Source organism: Ochotona curzoniae, unplaced genomic scaffold, assembly GCF_017591425.1.
Source record: "Ochotona curzoniae isolate NIBS_2020 unplaced genomic scaffold, NIBS_Ocur_1.0 scaffold_4505, whole genome shotgun sequence".
In the NCBI taxonomy this organism is placed as follows: Eukaryota; Metazoa; Chordata; class Mammalia; order Lagomorpha; family Ochotonidae; genus Ochotona; species Ochotona curzoniae.
Genome location: NW_024467118.1, coordinates 39,528,961 through 39,555,722, shown reverse-complemented (window position 1 = coordinate 39,555,722; position 26,762 = coordinate 39,528,961). Strand labels below are relative to the sequence as shown.

Here is a 26,762-nt window from a genome sequence, read left to right as displayed (position 1 = left end):
GCAAGTATTCCTTAACTAGCATTTAAATAAACTTCCTTAAGTTACACTTTCTGGAATTAATCAGCCCTTCTAAATCTTAAATCGCAACACAAGAGAGATTTACTTTCAGATACAAGGACTTGTTATTTAAGCTAAAAAAGCAGACAAAAGTCAGAAGAAAAATTTCAAGCCATTCATTTTATCTTTAGGAATAGATTTCTTATCAAGGTATAGCAAAGGTTTGAACACTTTTAACGAGCAGAGGTCAAGGACTCTTATAAAACATGACTGTACCACTGTAAAACTATCAAGCTCTTTGGCTGCAGTTTCCTTCCATTTAGTTGCAGGTATAGGCTGCTCAAACAAGAATGGCTGGCATTCTTCCTGCAGAAATAACTAATAGAGAATAAAACAAGGGCACATTCATTAAAAACCTTCAAGATTTTAAAGTAAGACACTGGAAAAAATCATCTGAGAATAACAATATAGTACACATTTGTGTGTTTTAACTACTTTTAAATGATACCAACAATTCTTTTCTTTAGCTAAGAAAACAGCAGAACCTGGGAAAGAGCATGATGATTTTGGTTCTATCATATTGGCAGGTGAATAACATTTTAGTTAATTATGCTTTAGTTAATTATGCTTTTTTAATTTCAAAATTTAAAGTCCCAATTTAAGCTACCAAAAGAAGTTCCTTAATTTGATCCATAAATGTATTTCTTGAAAATACTAGGGCATTTAGGGGCCAGCGTGGCGGCAGGCTAACGGTCTGCCTACAGAGGATGGACCAAGGCTTTGGGCTTCTGTCGTCATGTGCTTAGACCTGGAAGCAGCTCCTTGCTCCCAACTCTGGACCAGTCCAGTTCTGGCCTTGGCAATCATTTGAAAAGTGAGCCAACAGATGGATGATCATTCTCTGTCTCCATCCGTTGTAACTCTTTCAAATTAAAAAAAAAAATCTTTACAAAAATACTAAGGTAATTAGAAATTTTTTTTCAGTATGTTTTAGAAGGAAATTTCAGAAACTGGCAAGAGGTTTTCTTTTTTTAACCACTCTATTCTTTTCAGAGTATGTGAAATTTATTTTAATTGATCACCAGCCCAAAGACATTATCCTTCAGCCTTCTAAGACAGCTTCCCATAGTGGACTTAGAATCTCCTGAGGCCATCACACAGGGAGCAGCTATTAATAAAACTGCACGCTTACATTTCCTCACTGTAGTCATCGTTGGCTTAAATGTTAAAATATAATTATATATTTCAAGTGATCAAAATTTCCAACCTTGATAGTGATTTTTAGTAAAAAAAAAAACACTACATGTGTACAGTAATAAGAATTCAGTCATTTTTATTCCATTACTCTAAAAGCACTGTGTAGTAATTTATTCTGTCACATAATTGAGAGCCCATTTGCCAAAACTGTAATGGAGTTTTGATTCATTTTAAATCATCCTGGCAAGAATTAGCAGACTTCTGAAAAGGGACTTTTAAATGTTTCCTTTCAAAGGAAAAAACATAAAAACCCTCCAAACAGATCACAAATACTAACAAATACTACGACACATGGCCTACTTCCCTTAGAAGATTAATTCTGTACGATTACATTTGAATAATCATTTTAATGATCAACTTGTCTCATAAGAATTATATGCCAAAATGTTAAATTGCCAGAAGAAAAAAAAAAATGCTGGATTGTAGTAAGTCATTCCAAAGAAGCATTATAAAATCTATACCTAACGAGGCAGATATTTTTAAAAATGTTGGAAACGAGTTCTGAAATAGATATAAAGTGACCTCTGGCTTCCTAGGTTCACAGGCTGTTGACAAAGAATCCCAGCATAGTACAGTGTATCAAAGGGTAAATTTTTCTGGGCAAATAACTTCCTAGACAGATAGATTTTTCATTGATGAATTAAACAATTGAGCAAATGAAATTTCTTACTTAACTCCGTTTCCAAATCATTTTTTGAGATGTTAAAAAATTATAAACTATACATCTAAATGGAACTTTTCCAATGGGAGGGGTATTGTGGTATGGTGGGCTAAGCAGTCATTTAGGGTACTCGCATCCTTTACGAGAGTTTTGGTTCAAGTCCTGGCTATTTGACTTCCAACTTAGTTCCCTGCTAATGCACCAAGGAAGCAAAAGATAATGACTTCAGTTCTTTAAATCCTTGTCACTCGCATGGGAGATGCAGACACAGTTCACAGGTCCCGGCTCGTCCTGATCCAGCCCTGGCTGTTGTGTCCATTTGTAGAGTGAACCAGTGGATGGTGCGTACGTGTGTGTATGAGAGGGATTCTTGCCTTTCAAAAACATAAATCTTAGAAAAGGCAATTCCTTCTCATTTTCCCTTCCTATTTTCTGTGCCTGAACAATTTTACTCAGATCTTTGATGGATTCTGGCAAAATGACACTGGCATGACTCACTTCAGTAAACTGAAAATTTTGTTTCGTGCTGGAGTTGAAAGGGAACTATTTTTAAAATAATAGATGTTAATAAAAATGTACATGAAACATTTACTTCAGATTCAACACAGTAAGAAAATCTGTGTAGTAGTAAATGCTGACAAGTAAAGAACTTGGAGAGCACTTCAAACATTATGGCTTACCGACAGACTTTAGTCTTGCAAGGTACAATTGTATCTTATTGTTCTAGTCTTTTTCTGTTTAGCATGAAGAATATAAGGAAAAACCTCTCAAAGAAGTATAAAGATATTGTGCTAATGTTGCCACAGCACCTCTTCAACAAGTGCTAATTTTGAGAGTTCTGTAAAACGTTCTGAAGTGTTTCTTATGCTACCTTCTGAATCTAAGACCACTGCTTATAACTAGGAATCAATGGGTTAGCTTTAAGTCAGGGTTTCAGCCAGAACTTAGAAGTATTCATCCAGTTGTAAAAGATGGTTGCAAACTTTGCTCACAACAGAAAAGGTTGTAGTGGGTTTTGGTTGGCAGTTTTACTAAAAGGAAAAGCCAAAATTAAAGGAGAATTACAAATACGAAGGCATATTATAAGAAACAGAAGTGCTGGGGTTGGGCATTAGCCATAGCAGTACAACCACCACTTGGAATGCCTGCATCCCCTCTCAGAGGTCCAGGCCTGGCTCCTCTGCCCTTAAACCAGCTTCTGCCACCTCACACACTGGATGGAAGCAGGTGCTGACTCAAGGAATTGCATCCCTGTTACCCAGGGAGAAAATCAGGTTAAGCTCTGGACGCTTGGGCCTGTCTCCATAGCCTAGCACCTAAAGTCCTCACCTTGAATGCACTGGGATCCCAAATGGGTGCTGGTTCTAATGCTGGCAGCCCCACTTCCCATCCAGCTCCCTGCTTGTGGCCTGGAAAAGCAGTAGAGAACGGCCCAAGGCTTTGGGACCCTACACCCGTGTGGGAGACACAGAAGAAGCTCCGGGCTCCAGACTTTGGATCCGCTTGGCTCCGGCTGTTGCGGCGGCTTGGGGAGTAAGTCACTGGACAGAAGATCTTCTCTGTCTCTCCTCTCTGCATATCTGACTTTCAATTTGAAAAAAGATCTGGACTCTTGGCTTGGACCTGATCTGTGTTATCTGTTGCAGTTATCTGGGAAGAGAAGCAGCATCTGGTGAAAGACACTGCCATCCAGTGTGTGAGGTGGCAGCCTCCCCACCTCCAGCCAAACAAAAGGAAAAATCAATAAAACTTTTAAATAAAGGAAGGAAATGCTGACCACGTTTTCACAAGAATGACCACAGACAAAGTTTGGGCAGTTTCTCAGCTAACGCCTATTTAACGAATACCTATTCTTTTTATAAGGTATACATGTTACCAGTGAATCCAAGGCTTTTAGAGTAAGTAGCTCTATGCATAAACATTAAGGCATATTATAAAAATAAATTTCGTAAAGGTAATAACTACAAAATGACATTTAAGCCAGATAATCATTAAGTAGGTAAGAGTACTATTGAATACAGTAGTATACCGTTTGGGGTCCAAATGTATTCTGAAACCCAGGGAATCAATAAAAATTAAAGATGGGAAAAATTATTAGGTTATTCTATTCTATTCTATTCTATTCTATTCTATTCTATTCTATTCTATTCTATTCTATTCTATTCTATTCTATTCATCTGCCTAGAAACTTATCAGCACACCAGTTGGTATTGATGTAATCTGGCAGTTAATTGCACCTTCCAGATTTGGAGAACCAGGCTGTTGTGCAGCAATGCTATGAACCTAATTAGATAATGCAACGCTGATTTTTTTTTCCCCTCAAGTTTTAGTGTACCAACTCTTGTAGTCAGTGAACTGCATCAAGTCTCCCTGTTGGCGTGTTTAAATACTTTTCAAAGAGCAAAGCCTGAAAATGCTATGAAGGCTGAGGAGACCAGAAGGGAATTTATAATGGGGCAGAAATGAGAACATTTCTCATTTTAAAATATTCAGGATTCCTAGCAAATGAAGCAACTCTAAGTTAGCTCTTCTCTCTCTGAAAGGACTGAAGCCCAGGATAATTGCAGTTCAAGCTGTCTCACAGTTGCATTCGGAATAGCAGGGCTGAACTAGAATAAAATGGAAAGCCTCATTTTTAAAAACTAAGATTAATGAAATGCTGACTACCAATTTTGCAATTCTACTTGTTATTTAAATATACATCAGCCATGTTAATGTATTAAAAACTAAAACCTGGGCCTGGCATGATAGCCTAGCAGCTAGGTCCAGGCCTTGCATGAACCAGGATCCCATATAGGCACCAGTTCTATTCCCGGCAGCTCTACTTCCCACCCAACTCCCTGCTTGTGGCCTGGGAAAGCAGTCAAGGATAGCCCAAAGCCTTGGGACCCTGCACCTGAGCGGGAGACCCAGAAGAGGCTCCTGGCTTTGGATTGGCTCAGCTCCAGCCATTGCAGCCACTTGGGGAGTGAATCAGTGGATGGAGATTTTCGTCTCTGTCTTTCCTCTCTCTGTATCTGACTTTCCAATAAAAATAAATCTTAGGGGAAAAAAATAAAGCTATCTAATATCCTCAAAATAAGATTTTCCTCTCCAATTTCAAATATTAAACACTTTTTCTAATCTCAGCTTTGGAATCCACTGGACTTCACAATGAAACCATATAATGCCTAAAATGTTTTATAATAGTAATGCCTAAAATATGTGATATTACATATTATCACACCTATGTGCTTACGGTTCCACTTAAAATATATACACATATCTGTCACACAACAGTTGGGAGAGTGGTGGGTGGAGGGAGGTAGAGAGGCACTTAATATGTAGCACAGATATAACCAAAAATGGGTTAAGTTCCTTTTTGATAGCTGGGGTCCTCTGACAAGCTGTTTCTTTTTATTTGTAATTTTCTCAGCGTGAGGATGACTATTACCTACCAAAACTAACACTGCAAAGCCAATGATGATGCCACTGTAGTCCAACCCTCTCCCATCGAGTTCCACAGTCTGCTGCATTCTTTGTCATTCAGTTCTCAGTGTGGCATTTGAATTTACTGATGGCCCTTAGTTATTTTAGTTTGTTTTTTATAAGACAATATTCTCTAAATTATTTTACTTCTGCCTGCACCTTCAAGTCTGCCCCTCCTGGAGCCTGAAAAGAAGGCATTCTCCACATTTCTGCCTGCCTACACACATTTTTCCTCCTCCAACTGCAGGCTACAGTTCATTCCTTGAGTTTCAAACACCACACTCCTGCCCGTTATTTGCACACACCCATTTCTGAATATTATTCTCATCTCCACCTACCTGCTAGACATATGTCCTTGAGTGATGTATGTGCTATAAAATACATATTTTATACACAGTAATTAAGACAACACATCTTTTAGACCAGATCCCTCAAAGTACTTCTCTGGAGCAGCAGCAGAAACAGCAAACAGGGGAACTCGTTGGAAGCTCAAAATCACTGCCCTATTCACACTACATAATCAGAAAGTCAGAGCATGGGGCCCACTCACCAGTAGTGAAACACATCCTCTTGGGGACCCTAATGCTGAGAGAGTGGCACTCTTTCTCAAGGCATCAGCATCCTTCCTTTTCCATTCCATCAAGCACAGCTCCTCCCCATTAGTGACACTGGACAATTCTATTTCCATAACGTCTCTCTTTGTATGTTCCTTGGTCCCCCTTGAGTTTAGGCTTTATTAGGTCCTAAGAGGTAATTCTTTCCTCAAATATATCTTGTATTTTGTTTCCAGATTATTCCATATTGCCTAGTCTGACTTCTCATAACATTCCAAGTTTTCCATGGCTTGAAACCTAATCATCCTTGTGGTATCCTCTCTGCCATTCCTCCCCACTCCAGTTCCATCTACCAATCATCCAGGTTCCAGGATGAGTCACAGTCCTGCAGGCTTTTGCACACACTGTTCTTCCAGGCTCATGTGCTCCTATTGCCAGCACATCCTTTTCTGACACAAGCTCTCAAACAGCACCCAATCTCATGGACTAGATGCTGTGTTTTCTCTGGCTCCTTGGGTCCAGCGCACTTAGCCAATACACTTCTTGTCATACCCACTGCAATTGTTTATTTATGTGGCCCATACACTTGTGGCCAGAAAAGGCTATGACTCATTTGGTTTATCTAGAACCACACATAATGAAGTGACCACAAAATTTGCTACTAAACTCAGGGTACTTTTGAGAGTGAAAGGATATTAGTGGTCAAAGGGCAACAGATATAAACTAAGACAAATGATAACCCCAATATTAGACCACAGGAGCCAAACGCCTCATCATCTGGGTCCTGACTATACTCCGAGCTCATCAAGCCCTTCCTAACTCACTGTGCTTCAGTCACATTGGCCTTATTTTTACTTCTCCAATATGCTAGCCTCATTCTAATCCCAGGGATTATGTGGCATTATCCTATTATCCAAGTATCTTTCCTGCCATATAGTTCATGTGAACTTTTTTTTTTTAAGTGTTTGTTTTAAAAATCTGCAGTTTGGGTTAGACAGCACAGCTCTTAAGTTAGAACATCAAGGACTGAATCCTGGCTGGATCACTTCCTGTGGACAGTTAACCTCTTTCTACCTTGTAAAAGTGGGGGGCTACAGGAGACCCACATTACAAGGTTATCCCCTCTAATTCAACCCATGTAAACTATCACTGCTGTTACCATCTACTACTCCAGAGCATATCCAATGTTTAGAGCAATAAATATTTAGCAGACACTTAATACTTGAAATATTTGCTGAGTGAATGATTGAATTGAGAGTTAATAAGTAAACAAATGTCACCACTCCCTCAACTCTAAAAAGCTTCTCTGTTGAATTAATAAAAATACAATGAATTCATTAGCTTACCATTCAGTTTCCTTCAAAATGTGGCACAGGCTTACTTCACTAATCTTAAATTCTACCACTTTTTGCCTCGACAGCTGGGTTTGTTTCTAACCTCACTATATTCCTTTAGATTGGAATGTTCTTCCCTATATTGCTACTTGGACAAATCCCATTGACATTCTATGTTCAGCGAAATGGCATGCTCTTGTTTTCCTTCTGAACAACCATATATTCTGCTGCTCTGTAAGGATCTCCCTTTTATGACAGTTTATCTCACATAAGCGATCAGGGTGAGTCTTTGTCCTTAACATCTTTGCATTTCCTGTGTGTCACCAAAAAATAATTCCTCAACACATAACTGTGACTGAGTAGGTTTTGGGTTGATAGGTCCTGTAAAAAGGTTTGGTTTTATATTTCAAAAGAAAATTGCTATTGTCAGACACACAACCTCTCATTTGTGACTATTAAGATAAAAATCTGAATGACATCTTTATTGTATCTAAGCCTTCCCATTTCCTCCACTGTCCACTATCTCCCATGCCTGGAGCAATGGATGGCAGTTAGTAAACCCTCAACAAATATCAGAAATACTTGTTGAGTAAGTGCTATGTTTGGAATATTAATACACTTCCTAATTGTTATAAAGAATGTCATCCATATTAATACATCTTCTATCTTACTACCCCTTAGCCTATTTTCCACTTCATATGACACACCTATAAAATCATTCCTTTCATAGCCTTTGATTAAGGATTTTAAATCCTTAATACAGCTACTGTTTCCTGTCAAACTATAATGTTCATTTTCAGGAATAAAAATCAGAATTGAAAATATGAAAAAGACAATTACCTTGTTTGATAACAATCATAACCGCTTTCCTGTGTAAAGCAGCTTATGAAACTTTGCTGACCAACTCTTTTAATAATCCTGAAGTCAGACTTTACAAATATTGTTTACAAATGATGCAAGCTCAGAATTTTGCTTTGCATTCATGATGCATTTTTTCCTCTCCCTCAGTGTTCAATCAGTTATTGACGGATCAAATGCACCTTAGGCTGAAATGTAAATGGTATTGTACACTTCACTTCCCACTCCACCCAGCCAGCCAAAGTAACAAAACAGTGATACAAATCAATTGCTGTTTCACAGTTTTCATTCTTTTTATTAAGAACTGTGTATTCCCTAAATGGTTATTTTAAAATTTTTCTACCTACTGCTTTGGCCATGAACAAAACATATCCTTGTGATAACCTTCCCTTCTATCTCCTTACACTGCAGCAGGATTAAGAATTGCTCTCCCCTCTGCTAACAACTGGAAATATGAACTCCTGAAGGAAGACAAGGACTTCTGCTTCAGTATTCTCAGTAGTATACCTGGGGCCTTCTAGGAGCAGGAAGGAGACAGGGGGCCCAGATAGAAACAAGGTAAATGCCTGACCTCACACCACTGAATGGGAAACAACTACACACAATCAATAGGACAATGCTTAAGAATTTACTAAACATTTTCAGCGTCCCAATCTATGGGGAGGAATAATGGATGTACCTTACTTTATATTATTTGGCAAAAATGCAGCAAATGCTTTCTGTAAACTCAGCACAGGAGAACATATATCGTGGGTGGCAACGTGAATCCTACCTTCTCAAGAACTCACCATGGGTAGGACAGGAACCTTTAGGAAATACAAAAACTTTCCATTTTCAACTCGGAAGATACACAAAGACTTGCAGTAATTTCAGGCTTAAAAAGTCCAGATTTTATAACCAGGTGATGTGATATTTATTAAGTGTGAAGGGATGGGAGGGAATGGAGAGGGTTGAAAAAAGTAAATAAAGGCAAAAACCAGTCTTGATGCTTATGTAAGCTCGGGGAACTGAGAGAAGCATACAGGCACCACACTTGAGCTAGCAAGTGACAGCTCCATCCCTATTAGTAAACACAGAGCTTCCATGGGAAATAAAATCTCATTATGGTCAAGAGCAGGATTTTTCAGGTTACAGCCCATCAGCAACTCTCAACTGTGACAGTATAATCAATGTGGCCACCAGTCCTCATTTAAACAATACTCCTTTCAAACCTGTCAGTCGGCACATCACATAAAAGCTATCGGCCTAGCACAAGTTCTTGAATGTGTCCTACAAGACATATCCGGGACCCAAGTGGCATTATTGATTGAATAAAGTAGTATTTGCACCTTCAGAGAATCATCAATTTGCATATTGTTCCTCACCAGTACTGAATCTTTTTTTAATAGAACCACTGAAGTTAATGACCTGTAAACATTTCTTTTACAAATCTTCATTTTCAGAGACCTATGGTTCAACTTTGAGGTTTTTTTTATATGGGTGATTGATTTATAGGTTATATCACAAGATCTTATTACAAAAGGTACAAATAATTAGGAGGTGCAATAAGGTTAAATAACACTCACTCACAGCTAAAATCTGAAGTAAATGATGTCAGTCTCAGATACCACAGAATTTACTTAACGGAACTTTCTATGCTTTGCAAGTCTTAATACATTTTCTTAATAAGCTCTCACCTTAAAAACCTTCAAAGGGCAATGCCCAAAAGCATAAGGCTTCCCATAACTATGACATGTAAGAATGTAAAATTTTGTCTTCAGAACTTCCATAATGAAACTATCATTCTGGATCCCCTGAAACCTGTACCCTCATGTCCAATCACCAAATCCTGAGCTATGGAATCTTTTAACAGCAAATTTAATCAATTTACTTTTCCTCATCTCTGTGTCACCTGGCTAACACAAGCAACATCATGTGCCACCTGAACTGTTAAAAACTCTAACAGAACTCCTAGCTGCTCAGTAGGCCAATGCATGCTACCTGCAGGAAGCCGGATGTTCTTTTCCAAACACAAATCAGATCATATGTCTTTCCTACTTACAATCCTTCAGTGGTTTCCCACTGCCCTTAAAGCCTGATCCCTAGTGTTAGCTATGGTAATACTTTCCACACTTTCACAGTATCTCATCTCTTCATGTTCCTTCCAGACTCACTGCCTGAGGACTTCTGCACATACTGTTCCCACTCTGCAGTACTCCCTCCCACTTCCAGATCAACAACATGTCCACTTCAGATCTTGGAACGCCACCGTTCTTTCAGCAGATAAGACTTTCATAATCTCCCTGCCCCATAGTTTTTCTATGTAAAACGAAGTCCAATTTCTATGTATAACAATAAGTATAAACTGGGAATAACCCAGGAATTTCAAGCCTAGGGTCTTGTTTAGTGTCTGAAACACAGACAGCATAAGATAAAAGTGGCACAGGGAGGCTGGGGTGGAGCACACCTTATAATTAGTAAAAAGGGCTGTTTCAGCCTAAGTTGGGTGACTGAAAGGGATCTGAAACAGCCCATGAGAACAGCACTGAAGCCAAATGGAAGTCTCGCAAAGGGTGACAACACCTACAAGAACAGACACCTGAAGTCAGGCGCTGGGTATCTGATGAGAATCACCCCTCAAGATGTCTTCTACTGCTGCATCTCAAAAGCTCCTACCTTGCTTTCATTAATGGGAGGCAACAGCCTCTGTTGATGCTCTAAGGATGTCCAAGTTGTACCTTAAATTGCCTTGATGACTATTTGCATGGATAGCTAAGGTTTCTGCTTTCTTGATACCCAAGTGTTCCTTTTTTAATATTACTCAGGTCCACTATCAAGTATGTCAGACCAAAAAAAAAAATCAAGATAACACACGTCATGGATTACTGAATGAATATTACGGCTTATTTATCAGTACTAATAAAATAGTTCAAGAGATGGTGTTCCCACACCCTTTACACGGAGAGAACCAGGGGATTTTTCTCAACATGGCCTGTTTTGTCAATTTTTCTACTAGAAAATGGGTGGTTAACACTTCTACATGATGATGTAAATATAATCATGTAACTGTAATACTAAGTTATTCTTGGCCAATAACCATTTGAAAGCAATATCATAAAAAGGTCACCCACACTCTAGGAGAGCTGAGTCTTAAAGTCGCAGAAATATTGAAAAGGTGATTTTAAAAAGTCACCATCAACGTAGATGACCTACACTGGAATCCACCAAATACTGCAAAGGGACTCCACCAGGGTTATGACTGCATACTGAAACTTGCAGATTAAACCACTAGCAAAATACATCCTATCATCCAACTCCTCTGTGCCAACTTTCCAGAAGAAAGTTAATAAAAAAAAAGAGGCTCAGGTAAATGCCAAGGCTGATCTTCTTTGCACAAAGCACTTCCTCCCACCTCTGCGAATCAGAACCCCTCACGCCCTCAAGTACCCCCACAGGCATCAAGCCCCGGGGAGGAAGTGCGGGGGAGCATCCCATGTTCGGGATGCGCCTGAGCCGAGGCCGGGTCTGTAAGGGCTTAGCTCAGTGGACAGGGTCAGGCTTGGGGGAGATCAGGCCGGTATGCTCCGCCAAGTGCTGGAGCGGTGGAGCCGCAGTCACCGCGGCCCATTGCCCGCGCGGTGCGGCTGGCGGTAACTAACGTTCCCAGGCGCCTGACTAAACCCTCAAAAGCCGGGGAGCGTCAGAGCTAACACTCTCGTCTCGGGCGGCAGACAAATGCGTCCCAGCGGAGCCGCAGGAGCTCCGCGCAGCGTCGGGCTGGGCGAGCCGGGAAGCTACCGCGGGGCGGGCAGCCGGCCGGCCCGCGGCACAAGTTAGTTTTCTCGGCTGGAGCAGCCCTGTGGCAGCCCAGAAAGGGAAACTGTCGCCCAGTCCCCTCGGCAGTGCCGGAGCGCCGCCCGCAGGGAAGGGGCTTCCCCAGACGCCCGGCTCTCGGCTGGCGGAGCGGGGACGCCCCTCGGCAATCCCCGGCCAACTGCCCCTCCCTTCGTGCAGGAAAGCCAGAAGAACGGCCGGTCCAGGGCGAGGCCTCCGCCGCACATCGCACCGGGTCTCCCAGCCGCCCGAGTGCAGAGGGAGGCGGCGCTCTCCGTAGGAGCTGGAGGCGGGGCGCCATCGCCCTCCCACTACCCGGCGGGCTGCCTGGGGAGCGCCGGGCCAGGAGCAGCCCCCTACCCGGGACGGGAGGTGGCGGGGTCGGGGGTGGGGGGGAGAGGCTGGACCAAAAGGCCTGGTCCATCCGACCCGCCGGTGGCGGCGGCATCTCGCCTCCTTCAGGCCTGCACGCGCCACAGGCCGCAGCCTGGACCAACCCCGCGTCCTCCCCCTCCCCGCCCTCGCCACCATCGCGGCGGCGGTCCCGGTACCGGGCGAGCGGCTGCGGCCCCCGTGGACCTCGGAGCAGAGTCCCGGGGTGTGGAGGGAAGCCGCTTCAGCAGCCGCCGGCACCCGCAGCAGGGACAGCGCGGGTGTCGGAGGCGGCGCGGAGCCCCGGAGCGAGGAAGCGCGGGAGGAAGGGGCGGGCCGGCCGCGGCCAGGGTGGACAGGGTGCGCGGGGGGCTCGGCGCCCCCGACCGGCCCTGCGCTGCGCCTGCACCACCTGCGGAGCTGCGGCGCCAACGCCGCGCCGCGACCCCGCCGCCCCCTGCGTCCGCCTCACACACACACACACACTCACACATACACACACACGCGCGCGCGCGCAAACAACACAAGTTGCAGGTCGCCCGCCGCCGGAGGGGGCCGGGCGGGTCACTTACCCTTATCCTGCTCAACGGGCTCTGGTCGTCCGGCCGCGAAGAGAGGGAAGACCAGAGGACCACCAGCCCCAGGAAGCTTCCCACTATCAGCAGACTGCGTAAGATGAACCCAATCTTCAGCCTCATCTTCCTCCGGCGGCGAGAGACACACAGCCCGGCGCAGCCGCCGCCACAGCTCTCCCCTCCCTCCTTCCCCCTCCTCTCAGGCTCGCCGCCTCCTTCACGTTCCCCCACCCCTGCCGCTCCCGCTGCCGCCCTCTCCGCCGCCTGCCCTTTTCAGCTCCAAATCCGGAACTCCCCTCGGCTCTACCTTCCCCTGGGCTCTTCCCTCCGGCCCCTCCCCGTGGCCCGCGGGGCCCGGACCGCGCTCTGCCGCGGCCCCCTTCCTCCCCTGCGGCTGCCTCGGCACAGCTCGAGCCCACCGGTGTCCTCGCACCTCCGAGCTTCCTCCCTTGCAGTCCGCCACCCGCCTCCTTTCCTCTTCCCAAGCCGAAGAGCCCCCCCAGCTACCTCGAAACTAACTTAGACTTTTCCCCGGCTCTGGTCTCCTTAGCCTTTGCCCCTACAGCTCAGCTCTTCAGGCTTCCAGGTTCCCAAACTTTTATTGTAATTCTGGACCTCAACTCTAGTCCTTGGCGCCGAGTCCTCCAGGGTCCCCCGGGCCACCGCCGCCTGAGCAGCGGCTCTCGGGCGCACCTTGCAGCCTCACTCGCCCCTAGCCCTGAGCCCCCCGCCGACCGGCTTGCAGGAAGCAAACCAGGAAGTCAGGGCTGCCGCAGCAGTAGCTCCACGTGGCTGATTTATAGCCGAGAGGATTTTTATTATTATTGATTGCTCTTGCTTTTTCACACTTCTCCTTAAGGAGGTGGATTTGTAACTGAAAGGCAGGTAAGATGTGCAAATATCACCGAGCTGGAGGAACTCCTTTGGAAAAGCCGCGTTTCTCTTTCTCTTGAGCTGATGCGAGGAAAGTCAGTGGTCCTAAGCTAACAGGCAATACCAGCCCCGTTCCCAGACTGATGAGATTATATTCCACAGACGGAGGATTTCTAATGTTTCAAACAATGCTTCATCCCTTAGTGTCCTCCTTAGTCTGGATTCCAGCCACTCAAATGTGGTTCCTCGAATTCTGTGTCTTGAATGGCTTGTCTGTGATACCTCCATTGCATAGGCAAGGACACTAAAACTGTTTGACCAATGCCCCGCCCTGAGGAAATATTTACATCCAAACCTTCCATTAAAAATGCCAGCTACTTTACATCGCAGGCATTAACAATGTTTTTGGAGTACTCCAAACCGCCTAAACCAGAAGGTTTAAGAATTTATGCTAGGTTTGGGGGATGGTGAAGGTTGATCTTTTTTCCTGATATTGCTTCGTATCTGCAAGTCTTTTAAAATTTTTTTAATCTACAAATAAATAAAACCTGGCTATTTAAAACTGAGCGTGGAATAGAGAATTTGAATTGTGAAGAATTATACCAACTCATGTGCTTCATTGTTTGGGTGAATATCAAGCTAGCATATCCTATAGATGTCCCTTTTTGTTTTTCAGGATTTCCACAAAGCATTTGAAGGAAGAATCTCAATGAAGAGCATGGTTCCTGAAGTGTAGACTGGTTTCTAGTTTTCTGTGAGGTGCCCACCTGAGGGAGGTGAGGAGTTGAACACACAGCACTGTCTGACTCAGCATTTCTGCCCTTTCCTTACCTTAAAACCACTGACTTCAAGTACAACCTGGGGGAGACTTCACTCAGGGCCTTTGCCGAGTAACACGATGCTAACAAAACTGATGGCTCCTTGCTGGGTCCATGTGGGGATCCAGGAATCTCCCGTTAGTAAGGATCCAGATAGGTTTAAACTAAGTGTCAGCCTTCAGAGAAGCAATGAGAAGGAGGGAGTTGGAAAAAGACAAACCGGGGCAGCTTTGGGAAGTGGGAGTAGGTTTTCTCAGGGTCCAACTTGAGCTCTTCAGAAGTGAGGTACACCACTACATTTGAGGTTTGGCTTAGAACAGGTGACCAGCAAGGGATCTTATGCCAGTCAACTGAGAGAACAATTCCATTTTAACTCAGCAGCCAATGTTGATCTGAATAATTAAACCTGTAAACTGTGCTTCTGTTTTCCCTATCAGAGAACAGAGTTTCTTAATAGGAAGATAGAAAAGTTTTATCTTTCTGAGTGTAACCAGCAAGGGGGCCAGTGGGAAGCAATACCATTGAAGTGATAGGAGTGGTTCTTTGACAACCATAATACTCAGAGAAGATCCTGCTACCACCACTCCTCCCTCTAGTTTCACACACAGAATATAGAACCTGTGAAGGATACAAGGGTAGAATTGGTGGAAGCGTCTATAGTTATAAAAGTCCGTGTTTTTCTGAGCTGTAACCATTTTTTTTTTAAAGATTTATTTATTTTTATTAGAAACTCAGATCTACAGAGAGAAGGAAAGAGAAAGATCTTTCATCCGCTGGTTCATTTTCCAAGTGGCCACAACAGCTGGAGCTAAGCACATCTGATCTGAAGCCAGAAACCTTGAGCTTCTTCCAGGCTCCCATGTGGGTGCAGGGTCCCAAGGCTTTGGGCCAATGTTCAGTTGCCTTTCCAGGGAGCTGGATGGGAAATGGAGCAGCCGGGACATGAACCAGTACCCATATGGGATGCCAGTGCATGCAAGGCAAGGACTTTAGCCACTAAACTGCCATGCTGGGCCCTCTAACAATGTTTAAAAAGAACCTGAAATTATGCTAAAAAAAATGTAAGCCTATTGCAGCTGGGCTGGAAAGTCTTTGTGGAGCTGACAGGACTGTTTAGAAAACGAGAGGGACTCTGAACCTGGGGCTGTTATCTGCCAAGTAGTGGTTACAAGACTCACAATATTATCAGAAGGAATATTGGGGTCTAGTATATATGCAAATATAAAGAACAGATAGTGTGATAGAATTCTTATTACTCTCTGCCTGTGCTATGTGACAGGAATTGCCAGGGTGGAATACTTGTAGTTTGTCCTAGGGTAATGTTCAGTGCAGGAGGGAAAACTCTAGAACTGAATGGAGGGATGTAGGAGAGTAGCCAAGAGAAGCTTTGAATTCTGTCAGGTTATAAGGTCTCATGTGGATGGGGCCTTCGGCTTGAAGGCCAGCTGAGGTCTCAGAAGGAAGGTAACTGGGGAGGCAAATAAAAAATGTTTCATGCACCTGGCATGTAAAAAGTACTTCATACTTTTTATATTATGCAGCCTAATATTGATATTATGGCTGTTCTCAAGCAGGGTTTCAACCTGTCCTTTTTTTTTAAATTTCAGAGAGAGAGAGGCAAATACAGCTCCTGTCTACTTATTTACTCCCTAAATGGCAACAACAGCCAGGGCTGGACCAGAGCTAAAGCCAAGGGCCTGAAACAGTGCAGGTCTCCCACGCAAAGCAGGAACCCTACTGTTTGAGCCGTCATTGCCACCTTTGAGGGTCTGTGCAATCAGGAGCTGCAGTCAGGAGCCAGGAAGCAAACCCAGGTACTCTGATGTGGAATGAGGGAATCTTAACCACTAAACTAAATATCCGCCTCCGGTGTAAGTTTTGCTAACCTCAGAACTCTTACCACTAACATCTTTGCCAAACTGGACTAGCCTTCCAGGCCTGCAATATAAATAAGTGCTTCCAGACAGGATGCAAAAAGTCAGGGAATTAAAGATTTGTTTTCTTTTTTTAAAAAAAAAAATTCCTGTGTCAGTTCTGCCGTGGGAGAACCCACTGTAAGGATTTGTGCCCATTCTTGGACTGCACTCCCCTGGGCTCTCACCAGCTTCCTCTATGCTGCAGCCAAACCTTTCGAAGTGTAACTCAGCTTGCCTTTAGACCTTTGTAAAGGGAGTTCTTTTTGCCTGAAATACCTTCTGATGCCTTAACATTCAGCTTAGATGTCAGTTACAAAAAGCTCTTTTCCTAGAGTTTCCCTCATCATTCCCCATCAATGTACTGGGCTGGGTCCCCTACCAGGTGCTTCCTCTGAGCATATGCTTTTCCTTCCCTGTTAATTATCACTGCACTGTAACCTTCTTCTACTCCCACATAAAAAGGCACATGAAGGTACAGCCTATTATATCCCCGTGGCTGCTGTGGAGAAAGGGTTCAATAAATAGTTTCTGATGGGTTGCTAAGTAATTGGGTTGAGAATATAAAAGGAAGAAACTTTGAAGAGAGGTCAGGGGTTGCTCAAGTGTCATTCCTCTACCTGGATGTTTTTACAAAGAAAAAATACTTAAGGTTTTCTTTCACTAGAAATGTGATTATTTTGCACATGTTCATCATCATCAACAGAGATGCTACTGTTTCTTCCTGATTCAGCATCCTACGAGGGACTAAAGAGAAAGTGATAGTTTTAATTTAAATTCAGATGCTTGTATACCCTGAGATTTAATCTTTTTTAAAGTATTGAAATGGGAACATGCAGCTAAGAGCAATACTCTTTGCAGCCACATTTCAACTACATCTAGTTGCCAAGTACTGAGGTTAAATTAGAATCGGTGACCTATAAATTTTAAGTTAAGTACCCTGTTAGCTATTCCATAAGCCACTTAATCACCTCTTCTTCTAGAAGGAAGGGATCACCAATAGTAATATTTTAAAGTCAAGATGTTTAGAAAAGAAATACTATTTATGTGTCAAGGGGAGTGTGGTTTATTAAGAATATACTGATTTTATATAGTGTTTAATGATTTTTTTTTTATAGCAAATTAGCCCCAAATGTAGCACTTGCTGGTCAGGCATCTAGGAGTGGTTTCACTGAGCAATTTGGCTCAGGTCACTTGGGAGGATCTTGCAGGGTTGTTGGCTGAAATTGTAATCTGATGACTCATTGAGGCCCGAAGAGTCTGCTCCCAAGGTGTTGCACGTGGCCAGCAGGTATGCCTCAATTCCTCCCTGGAAAGCAGGAGGGAGACTTGAGTTCCTCAGCATGGGGGTCTGTCTGTAGGGCTGCTCATAGTAGGGCAAACTGACTTTGTCCAGGGTGAAGGATCTGAGCTCGGGGAACCCAGAATCTGGTACTGTGTTGGGGCGGGAGTGTAGGGCAGTCCAAGGGTATGGATACTCAAAGTTGGCAATCAGAAGCAGTGTTGGTAATCGAAATACCTGGGTAGAGACACTGTTTTTGCACATATTGGGGGTAACCATTATGATAAGCTGAATTGTTCAAAAAGAGTTCTTCTAGACTCAAATTATTGCTTATTTCTGATTATCTTACAAAGAAATATTTTTTATTTATCTGCTATACTGAGATGTTGGATCAAAATAATGTTCAATAATTCATTCTAATACTAAAATTCTGAGGTTGACAGCATGATGTTTATATGATTGAGATTTAATTTGTACTCCTCTGGAATACCACAAAGTCAGATTCTACTTTGGTAATTTTTTTTTCTGACATGGATTACTATTTCTGTCATAAGCTTAATGGGTAATTCCTGAATTGTACTCATCTGGAATAAAAGACTGTTGTCAAGAGCTTCCATTTGATGAGGTTAATGGTCTCCTACAGTGTTTTGAAGGCAAAAATGCTTATTTAAAAGCTCTCTTACATTTCACACTGTAGAGCACCACCTCTTCATAATTTGGTACTGTTTTTGGACTCTTAAAATTTAGAAGTGCTCTTCTAATTTAACTATTTATTGAAGAGGTGATTGATGCAGATTTTATCTCTCACCACTCATTTCAGACTTTTTCGACGGAGTCCAATTGCTCTTAGAATTAAGCCCAAACTCCTCGATTTGTTAGAGACTCTGGGAAGTTTTCCTCTGCTTACCCCATGGCTGGTCTCAGCTTCATGGTTGGACACTTCCTTCCTCTTTCCTAACTGAAACTGTAAGCCATGTTGAATTCTGTGTTTCTGGAAAAGGTCAGGTTCTGTCTCCCTTTTAGACCCTGATGCACATTATTCCCTTATCCAAAGAATAACTAATTTCTCTACCAACCTTCCTCCCACCAAACTCCTGATGATACTTGAGAGTTCAGTTGTTCCTTCAGTTCTTGCAGAAATCCCTGATTCTCTTCAGTCCCCACTCCCCTTGGAGAGCTAAGAGTCCTTATTTCATAGCATCCTGTAAGTCTTCAGATGGTATCAGAGATTGATTTTTGTACTCATTTACTTGTCACCTCTATGAGACCAGTTTCCCAAGGGCAAGGGCTATGTTCTCATTCATTTGGCTTAGTACACCTAGATACAATGACTGGCACACGTGCGCGCGCACACACACACACACACACATACACACACACACACACACACAGAGCTCAACATTTGAGTGATGGAATAAATGTATTATTTGCATATTCATTATGACTGTAATCACAGAGGAGTTTGAAAGCATCCTGCTAAGGTTTGAATGTGATTTGTCCTCTCCAAAAGTCATACTGAGGTTTGATTCCAAAAGCAGTGTTACAGACAGAGGGACTTTTAGAGTTGATTAGCCTTTGGGAGTTAAGTGATGTTTCTGGGGACTGGATTGATCAGTTACCTTGAGAGAAGAGGGTTGTTTTTGTTTGCTTGTTTTGTTTGCTATTTTGTTGTTGCTTGCTTGTTTGTTTTTAAAGCAATGCTAACTCCATCGCTGGGTCTCTGTCAGTCACATGCTCCCATTCCACATGTACCTGCTACTGCTTCTGCTTCTCTGTTGTGAGTTGGCACAGCACAAAGTATTTACAAAAAGCTATACAATCCGACTTCCTAGCCCCTGAACAGTGAGCCAAAATAAACCTCTTTGCTTTATAGTCCCCCACCTTGCTCCCATCTCATATTCTGTTATAGCAACAGAAAATGGGCTAAGTAATTAGCCTTAGTCCTTTAGTAATTATGAATTAACAGGCCTTAAAGGGCTATAATATCGAAATGTTTTGTAGAAGCATGGTTCAGGTATGGTGTTTGGCCCTTATTTAGCACTATAATTCCCAGATAATGAAATGATAACAATCTGAAATTACATGCCTACTCACTGCAGGGAAAATGCCTTTCTTAGAACCTCAAATCTTTAACCTAGGAACCTGTTTGCCATAAGACAAACTAGCCTGTCTGTTATCATCTGGAGATAATATTAGCTATCTCTAAAAGCCTAACTTTGGTGCAACACAGGTGCAATGTAAAGAAATTATGTCAGTAAAATGGGCACAGAACTCATCCTGTCTGAAGTGAAATATGACTTGGCTCAAATCTCTTAGTTTTTCTCAAATTGCTGATAATTCATAAAATTAAGTTCCAAAATTCACTGAAGGGATTCCCAGGTTTTCAGTAGAGATGTTAAATGACCTGAATGTCTTTAAAACTAAAATTTGTTAAGGCATTACTGTAGGTCCTGTTACAGACTGTGCATCTGTGAGTGGTAGTTTTAATTACCTGTGAGTTTACCTTCACATCCCTCCAAAAACCTTGCTTTTGCCAGCTGCATCCAGAGCCTCACACCCTTACTGTCAGACTCTGGTACCTAACAAGACATGTTAGCCTCTCTCTTATTAAGAATATCTTAGATCATAACTTGAATGCAAGAGGCATGGAATGGAAATGAATTTTTTTGAAGATTTATTTTATTATTATTATTATTATTTTATTGGAACGGTGGATAAACAGAGAGGAGAGACAGACAGGAAGATCTTCCATCCGATGATTCACTGCCTAAGTGAGCGCAATGGCCCATGCCATGCCGATCCAAAGCCAGGAGCCTCTTTCGGGTCTCCCACACGGGTGCAGGGTCCCAAAGCTTTGGGCTGCCCTCAACTGCTTTCCCGGGACACAGGCAGCGAGCTGGAAGGGAAGCGGGGCTGCTGGGATAGAACCAGCACCCATATGGGATCCCTGGCGTGCAAGGCGAGCACCTTAACCACTTGTGCCACCACGCCGGGCCCTGGAAATGAATTCTATGGTAAAAGGGCCAGAGAACCCAGGCTGCCACATATAAAATGAGAGCAGTCAGTAGGCCAGAGTGTGTATAACTGGCGAAGCACTGTCTTCTGAATGTGTATCATATGACTGGGTTATTTCAGATACCAGATTATGCTTGCATGCTTTTTTAAACATCTCAGAAGAAGCAAGCGAATTGCATACAAATACAGAAACTGAGATTTTGACTAAAGAGAGATTATTCTATGAGATTTGGGAATTAGGGGCTGGATTATTTGCTAATTCCAAATCTTAATTTTTTTCAATTGTACCTTACAGCATTTTGGCTAATATCTTGAAATTCCGTCTTTTCTTGAGTTATTTCCCAACAACTGAACAACAAACAAGTTCATTTTCTTTTTTGTTTGAATGTGTAATTTATATTCTACGCCTGTTTGGAGAGTCACACCAGGGAGTAGTGAGCCAAGAGTGCTGATCTTCAGGGGGGCTCACAATAATTTCACTTAGATAAATGCACCTTTGGCATACTGTAAAGAATTTTGAAATTTGATTTTTAATTACATTTCTGTTTGGAGACTGGTCTTTGACGACTTTGTCTTATGGGAAGGCTTCTTTTTCTCAAAGCATATAAAATGAAATTTAACAAATTCAGTTCTTTTCTAGCAGCTTTTATTGTATTTTTATGGATCTTTCTATTTGTTCAGCATACTTTTTTAGCAGTATGATATGCTAGCCATTGCGCTGGATACTAGGGTTACAGCAGTAAACTGAAAGCAGAAATATCTTAGTGGAATCAGACAATAAACCTAAGTGTGAATTATTACTCTATTCATTTTTATTGAATAAACTGCTGTATCACATATGTGCCAAGAATTGGTCAATGAATTTACAAAAATAAATGCATTTATTTAGTTAATGCATTAAAACATAAGTGCTATGGGAAAAAATAAAACAAGGAAAGGAATATGGAGTGCTGGGTGGGTTGAGGGGAGGGTTCATTTGTAAGTGTACAGTCAAGAGTTTATTAAGATACCATTTGAACAGGATAAGAAGGGGATGAGGAAGAGAGAATGAAGTTCCCTGAGCAAGAATGCCCCGCTGCCTTAAGGGAAGACAAAGATGGAGGAGAGCTGCAGTGGAGAACAGTGGTTCATAGCAGTGATTGGCTTTTATTTAGCTGGAAATGGGAATGAAAGGCTCAGTGCAGACAGATGACACGGCCCAACTTCTATCTGAATGGAATCACAGCCACAACTTCTGCATTTGACTGAGAAAGGAATGGAGACAAAGACAAGGGCAGGTCTGGAGGCTGTGACTGTAAAATGGAAGTGATTTTAAGAAGTCAGACTGTGGGTATGTTTGATTATTCTTCAACTCTCAACATTCCAAATAATTTGACTTGTTTTGTTTCTGTATTCAGTAAGTAGTTGACTTAATAGCCTGTAAAGCTAACTCTTTAAATGCTGTGGCAGCATCCATTATTTAAAGAAGCTGTGCAAGTGATTACTCAGCAATTTGTTTAACATCTTCTGTTTAGATTTTTGTACAGCACAATACATTTTCACAGAGAACTCTCCCACCCCCATATTTGGAAATTAAGTCTTCCATGCAGCAATGGCAAGGCACCAGGATCAAATGATCTGATGAAAATAACTGAAACTACCAAGCATAATATTTTTAAAGCTTTTTAAATGCAGCTACAGGTAACTGAATGCAAGGACCTTGGATGGGGGATAAACTGAGCATGATAGTTGACTTTTACCTTTAAGGACTTTGGCCAAACCTGAGGTATCTGAGAGAGAGAGAGAAGAAGAAAGTACGCTTAGTACATTTCAAGAACAGACACTCCTGAAAAAAAATGAATGAATGCACGTGAAAGACTGGATTGGATTAAACTGCATATTGAAATTATTTTGTAACTTTCTTATTTCTAAACTTCTGGGGCCCTGATTTTTTTTTTTCTGTATTTCAAGCCAGGCCTAGGTCCTTTTCACTAATTCTTCAACTATTTTCAAAAAGAAAGCATCATTTAGACTTCAGTCAGTTCCAGCTCTGTATCTTTTCCTTGGTTCTAATTTTTACCTGGTTTAAAGCATTCAGAGGTTTTCAATTATGGTTGTAATTCCCATACCCATACTCTTAGTTAGCACAACTTGTTCTCTGAATGTTACATCTGCAGGACACTTCCCACTTTGCAGGCCCCATGGACACTTGAAAGTCAGCTTACTCTGGGCTCCAGATTTAGTCCTTGGCACTTAAGAACTTTCTAAGAGATCTGCTATAGTTTCTTCTAATTTTTATGTCCAAATTAAGTTGTTATCAAGTCAGAACCACTCTATCTTTGATAGTTCTTTTTGAATCATTTCTCAAGTGCCTTTCAGGGTCCCTTGTAGTTTTCTTCATCTTTCAGCTGTTCTTAAAACCATAACTTCTACTGCAACCAAGCTTTTTTTTTTTCCCTAAAAACAAGTTTAGTCATATCACTCCCTGAGCAAAACCCTTTAATGGCTCACCCTCACAGGTGGTAATTTATTGTCTCCTGGGAAGTATAATCTCCTCAAATCTAGGTTTAACACATGGTGTCAGTGCCTTGGCTGGAGTGATCGGAAGATTATAGGTTTTCGTGGACTTTTTTTGATACGGAATATTGGTATTGGAAAACTAGGTAGGATCTGATGCAATGGCTCAGTTGGTTAATCCTCCCCTTTCAAGTGCTAGAATCCCACATGGCTGCAGGTTTGTGTCCTGGTTGCTGCATTTACCATCCAGCTCCCTGCTTGTGGCCTTGGGAAGTAGTGAAGTCAAGCCCAAAGATTTGGAATCTTGCCACCCACATGGGAGACCCAGAAGAGGCTCCTGGCTCTTGGCTTCAGATTGGCTGAGCTCCAACCTTTGTGGCCACCTGGGGAGTAAGCCAGAAAATGAAAGATCTTTCTCTCTGTCTTTCCTTCTCTCTGTATATCTGCCTTTCCAATAAAAGTAAATAAATCTTTAAAAAGAAAAGCCAGAAAACTAGTTAGAGGTGGAGAAAGCAAAGATACTGTAGGATCATATTAGACAAATTTCTTCATCTGAGATGAAGTAAAATGAAAAAACAAAGCAAAAATAAACTTTACAGAAAAATTTCTACAGGGTTGGGGAAGTTTTTAAGCCAAAAAGGAAGAAAACAAGCAAATTAGCATAGGCTAATTGCAGTAACAGACCACTCCAAATGCTTTGGGACTGAATATAGAAAAAAATGTCACACAGTCCCTCTCTCTGGGATTGGTTATAGGGACAGAGAATGAAGGACTCTTTCCACTTAGTAGATCTAAGCTATGTGCAAAACTAATTAAGTTGGCTAAAATATGGAATAATTTTCAAAGGTCAGAATTATTTGTTCTCCACATAGCTCAGATGACTAAAATAGAGAAGTAACTATTTCTTAAGATCATAATCAGTATTTTTCTACATTACAAAAAACATAATTATCAATTTAAAATTTCTCTATTTTTTTTCTTGGGTTTATCTTGCTTTGGGGATAAAGGACTAAGTTGTATTTACCTATTTAATGTTTAAAGTGAGATAACCAAAATAAGGGGGAAGAAAGCTATTTTAACTTATACACAATGGATGAAGATTTCTTTTTGGATGATAAAGAAAAGATGAGCTTTGAGTTTTAAATCACTTGAAGAATATACAGGAACTTATAGCATGTGGCTTGGGAAATCCTTAGAATAGAGGCATGTTTGGGATGATTTATGGGTATTCTGAAAGTATGAATGTGGCTTCTAGGTTATTTCTGGCTTTCTGGTTATGATTAATTTCGTTTGAAAATTTAAGCCAAGCATTAAGAAAGGGATCAGAGCAAGGTGTAGGGTAGGGTGAAGTCAGCAGTATGTTAATTCTGATCCATACGTAAGTAGTTATTAAAGCAGATAACTTAGCAATTTACATTAGATAGGATTAGTTGGAAAGCCTATGAGGTTTTCTTTTCCTGTGTTTTTAAAACTAAAATATTCATCACAAACCCCATCTATAAAGGCTGTGGAAAATAAATGGATGACTAAGAAACATTAACATTCATTGTTTGCCACAGATTTTGGAATAAGCCCTTTCCTGAATACTGATCACCATAAATACATTAGCTATGCTATTTGTTATAATTATGAATTAGATGTGACCCGAGTTTTTATTATACATAGTCATTCCATCATGTGATTCCATCTTTGGGTGTGTTTTAATTATGGAACTGAAAAAAATGAATGATTGGAAAGGAGGACACCTGAGAAGACATATCTGTCTTGTATTGTTCTGTTAATGAAGAACCATGTATTGCTGGCTTCTTTTTGATATCTAGAAAGAAAGAGGGAGCAGGCATTTAGCCTAGTGGTTAAGATGCTGCTTAAGGTGTTCACATCTGATTCCAGCTTCCTGCTAGTACAGGTCCTGAGAGATGGCAGCACTAATCCAACGAGACTTGGTTCCTGTCAACTATGTTTTGAACTTGGATGGCATTATCGATTAGTGAACTTCAGTCCCAGTTGGTGGTCATTTCAGGCAGTTAGGGAGTGAAGTGGCAGATGGGAGTGCTCACTTATTTCCTCCCTCCCTCTCAAATAAATGAGACTTTAGAAAGAAACAAATAAAAGTAATATGTGTATACCTACAAGATAAAAAGCCAAAAACAGGCGAATGAAATTCTGGATCAAAGGCCTATGGCGAATGTTCCACTTGCCCCACATTTCATTGGCTTGTACCCTCACACCTACCATACAAAGTTTCATGATCAAATGTCCTGGTATACAGTTCTCCCTCTGTAACAGTGTCTTAAAAGTGATGTAAGCAACCTGCTTCCTGTGTATGCTACTTACACTGCATCAGCCATTTTGGAGTTACGTATGCATCATAAATATTAGATGGTGAATTTTCCTCCATTTGGACTGATCTCATTAGATTTTAAATGGGAAGCATAGAGACCTATAAATACACGTTTAGGTTGTTTTAACATGGAAGTATAATTGGCAGAGATCATAAATAAAAGAAGTAACTGTGTATTGTCTGGATTGTTGATAAAGCAGCTTCTATCAGATATGCTTTTGGCTTACTCCATGCAGTGCGCTGAGGGATCCACTTGGCTTGCACCTCCCCAAAAGGCAGCAGCACTTCACAGATATTTATAACTCACTCCAGGGTGCTCTGGAGGCATGGGAATGGACTCAGATAAACCTGAAGGAGTCATGTTTCAGAGCACATTGGTAGATAAACATTGGTTATCCAGTGAGAGCAGGTAGGAAGGAAAATATACAAAATGCCTGAGGTGAGGTAGAGGAATGCAAAGTCCATATGCCAGGGAGAAAACAGACTGTCAGTGGATATGTCCTTGGAATGAACATACATAGCTCATGTTAGAATTCCTGAACTCATCGAAAAATGTTAAGAATAGACATTTTCCTAAAGCTGGATGTATGCAGCCCTTCAGTTTGTTCCATATGTGCCAGTTGGATCTTTTGTATTCCAGGACACGTACCCTTGTGTACCACTGAAGATTCAGCAAGTAAGTAAATACTGAGTTTTGGCTTGTCCATTACACACCCACAGTTGGAGTAATTACAAGTGAAGTAGAGAACCTCACTTATTTGAGGGGAAGATAGGACAAAACAGAGGAAACCTCTTGGCCTGATGAGGTTTTAGGCAGTCTGTGTAATATTTTAGTAAGTAAGTTAATAACTATGCTAAATATCATATCAGGATCATACTATGGATAAGAGAGTTTTCCATTTTTTAAGCCATTTTTTAAAGACAAACCTATTGAAATAAACTTCTTGTTACCAAACTTTTTCTCTACTTAAACGTAAGGTGATCTAACCGTACACCAAGCATTATAATGGGAATCCAAATTGAAGGCCTTGTTCTTGGCCTCTGAGAACCTCACAAAAGTTTAGAGATTGTAGATATATAAAGTGTGCAGAAAAGGCTTATAGACAGACATTGTGAAACTATGGGTTAAATTCCA

The 26,762-nt window shown here is 41.8% G+C and overlaps 1 protein-coding gene and 1 long non-coding RNA gene across 5 annotated transcripts in view; one reads left to right on the top strand and one right to left on the bottom strand.

The window, feature by feature from the left end:
• Positions 1–13,086, bottom strand: part of GALNT7 (polypeptide N-acetylgalactosaminyltransferase 7) — a 131,579-nt gene extending 118,493 nt beyond the window's left edge. For 2 of the 4 annotated variants that reach the window (XM_040966366.1, XM_040966364.1), the window contains exon 1: positions 12,887–13,086. In XM_040966366.1, coding sequence (XP_040822300.1) covers positions 12,887–13,012 — 126 coding nt within the window. In that variant the 5' untranslated portion in view covers positions 13,013–13,086. The remainder of the gene's footprint in view (positions 1–12,886) is intronic. The other 2 variants (XM_040966367.1, XM_040966368.1) reach the window with 1 other exon arrangement.
• Positions 12,883–17,590, top strand: LOC121146810. Its single transcript, XR_005882251.1, has 3 exons — positions 12,883–12,984; positions 14,439–14,538; positions 16,188–17,590. It is a non-coding gene; the product is annotated as an uncharacterized LOC121146810 (long non-coding RNA).
• Positions 17,591–26,762: the final 9,172 nt, after the last annotated feature.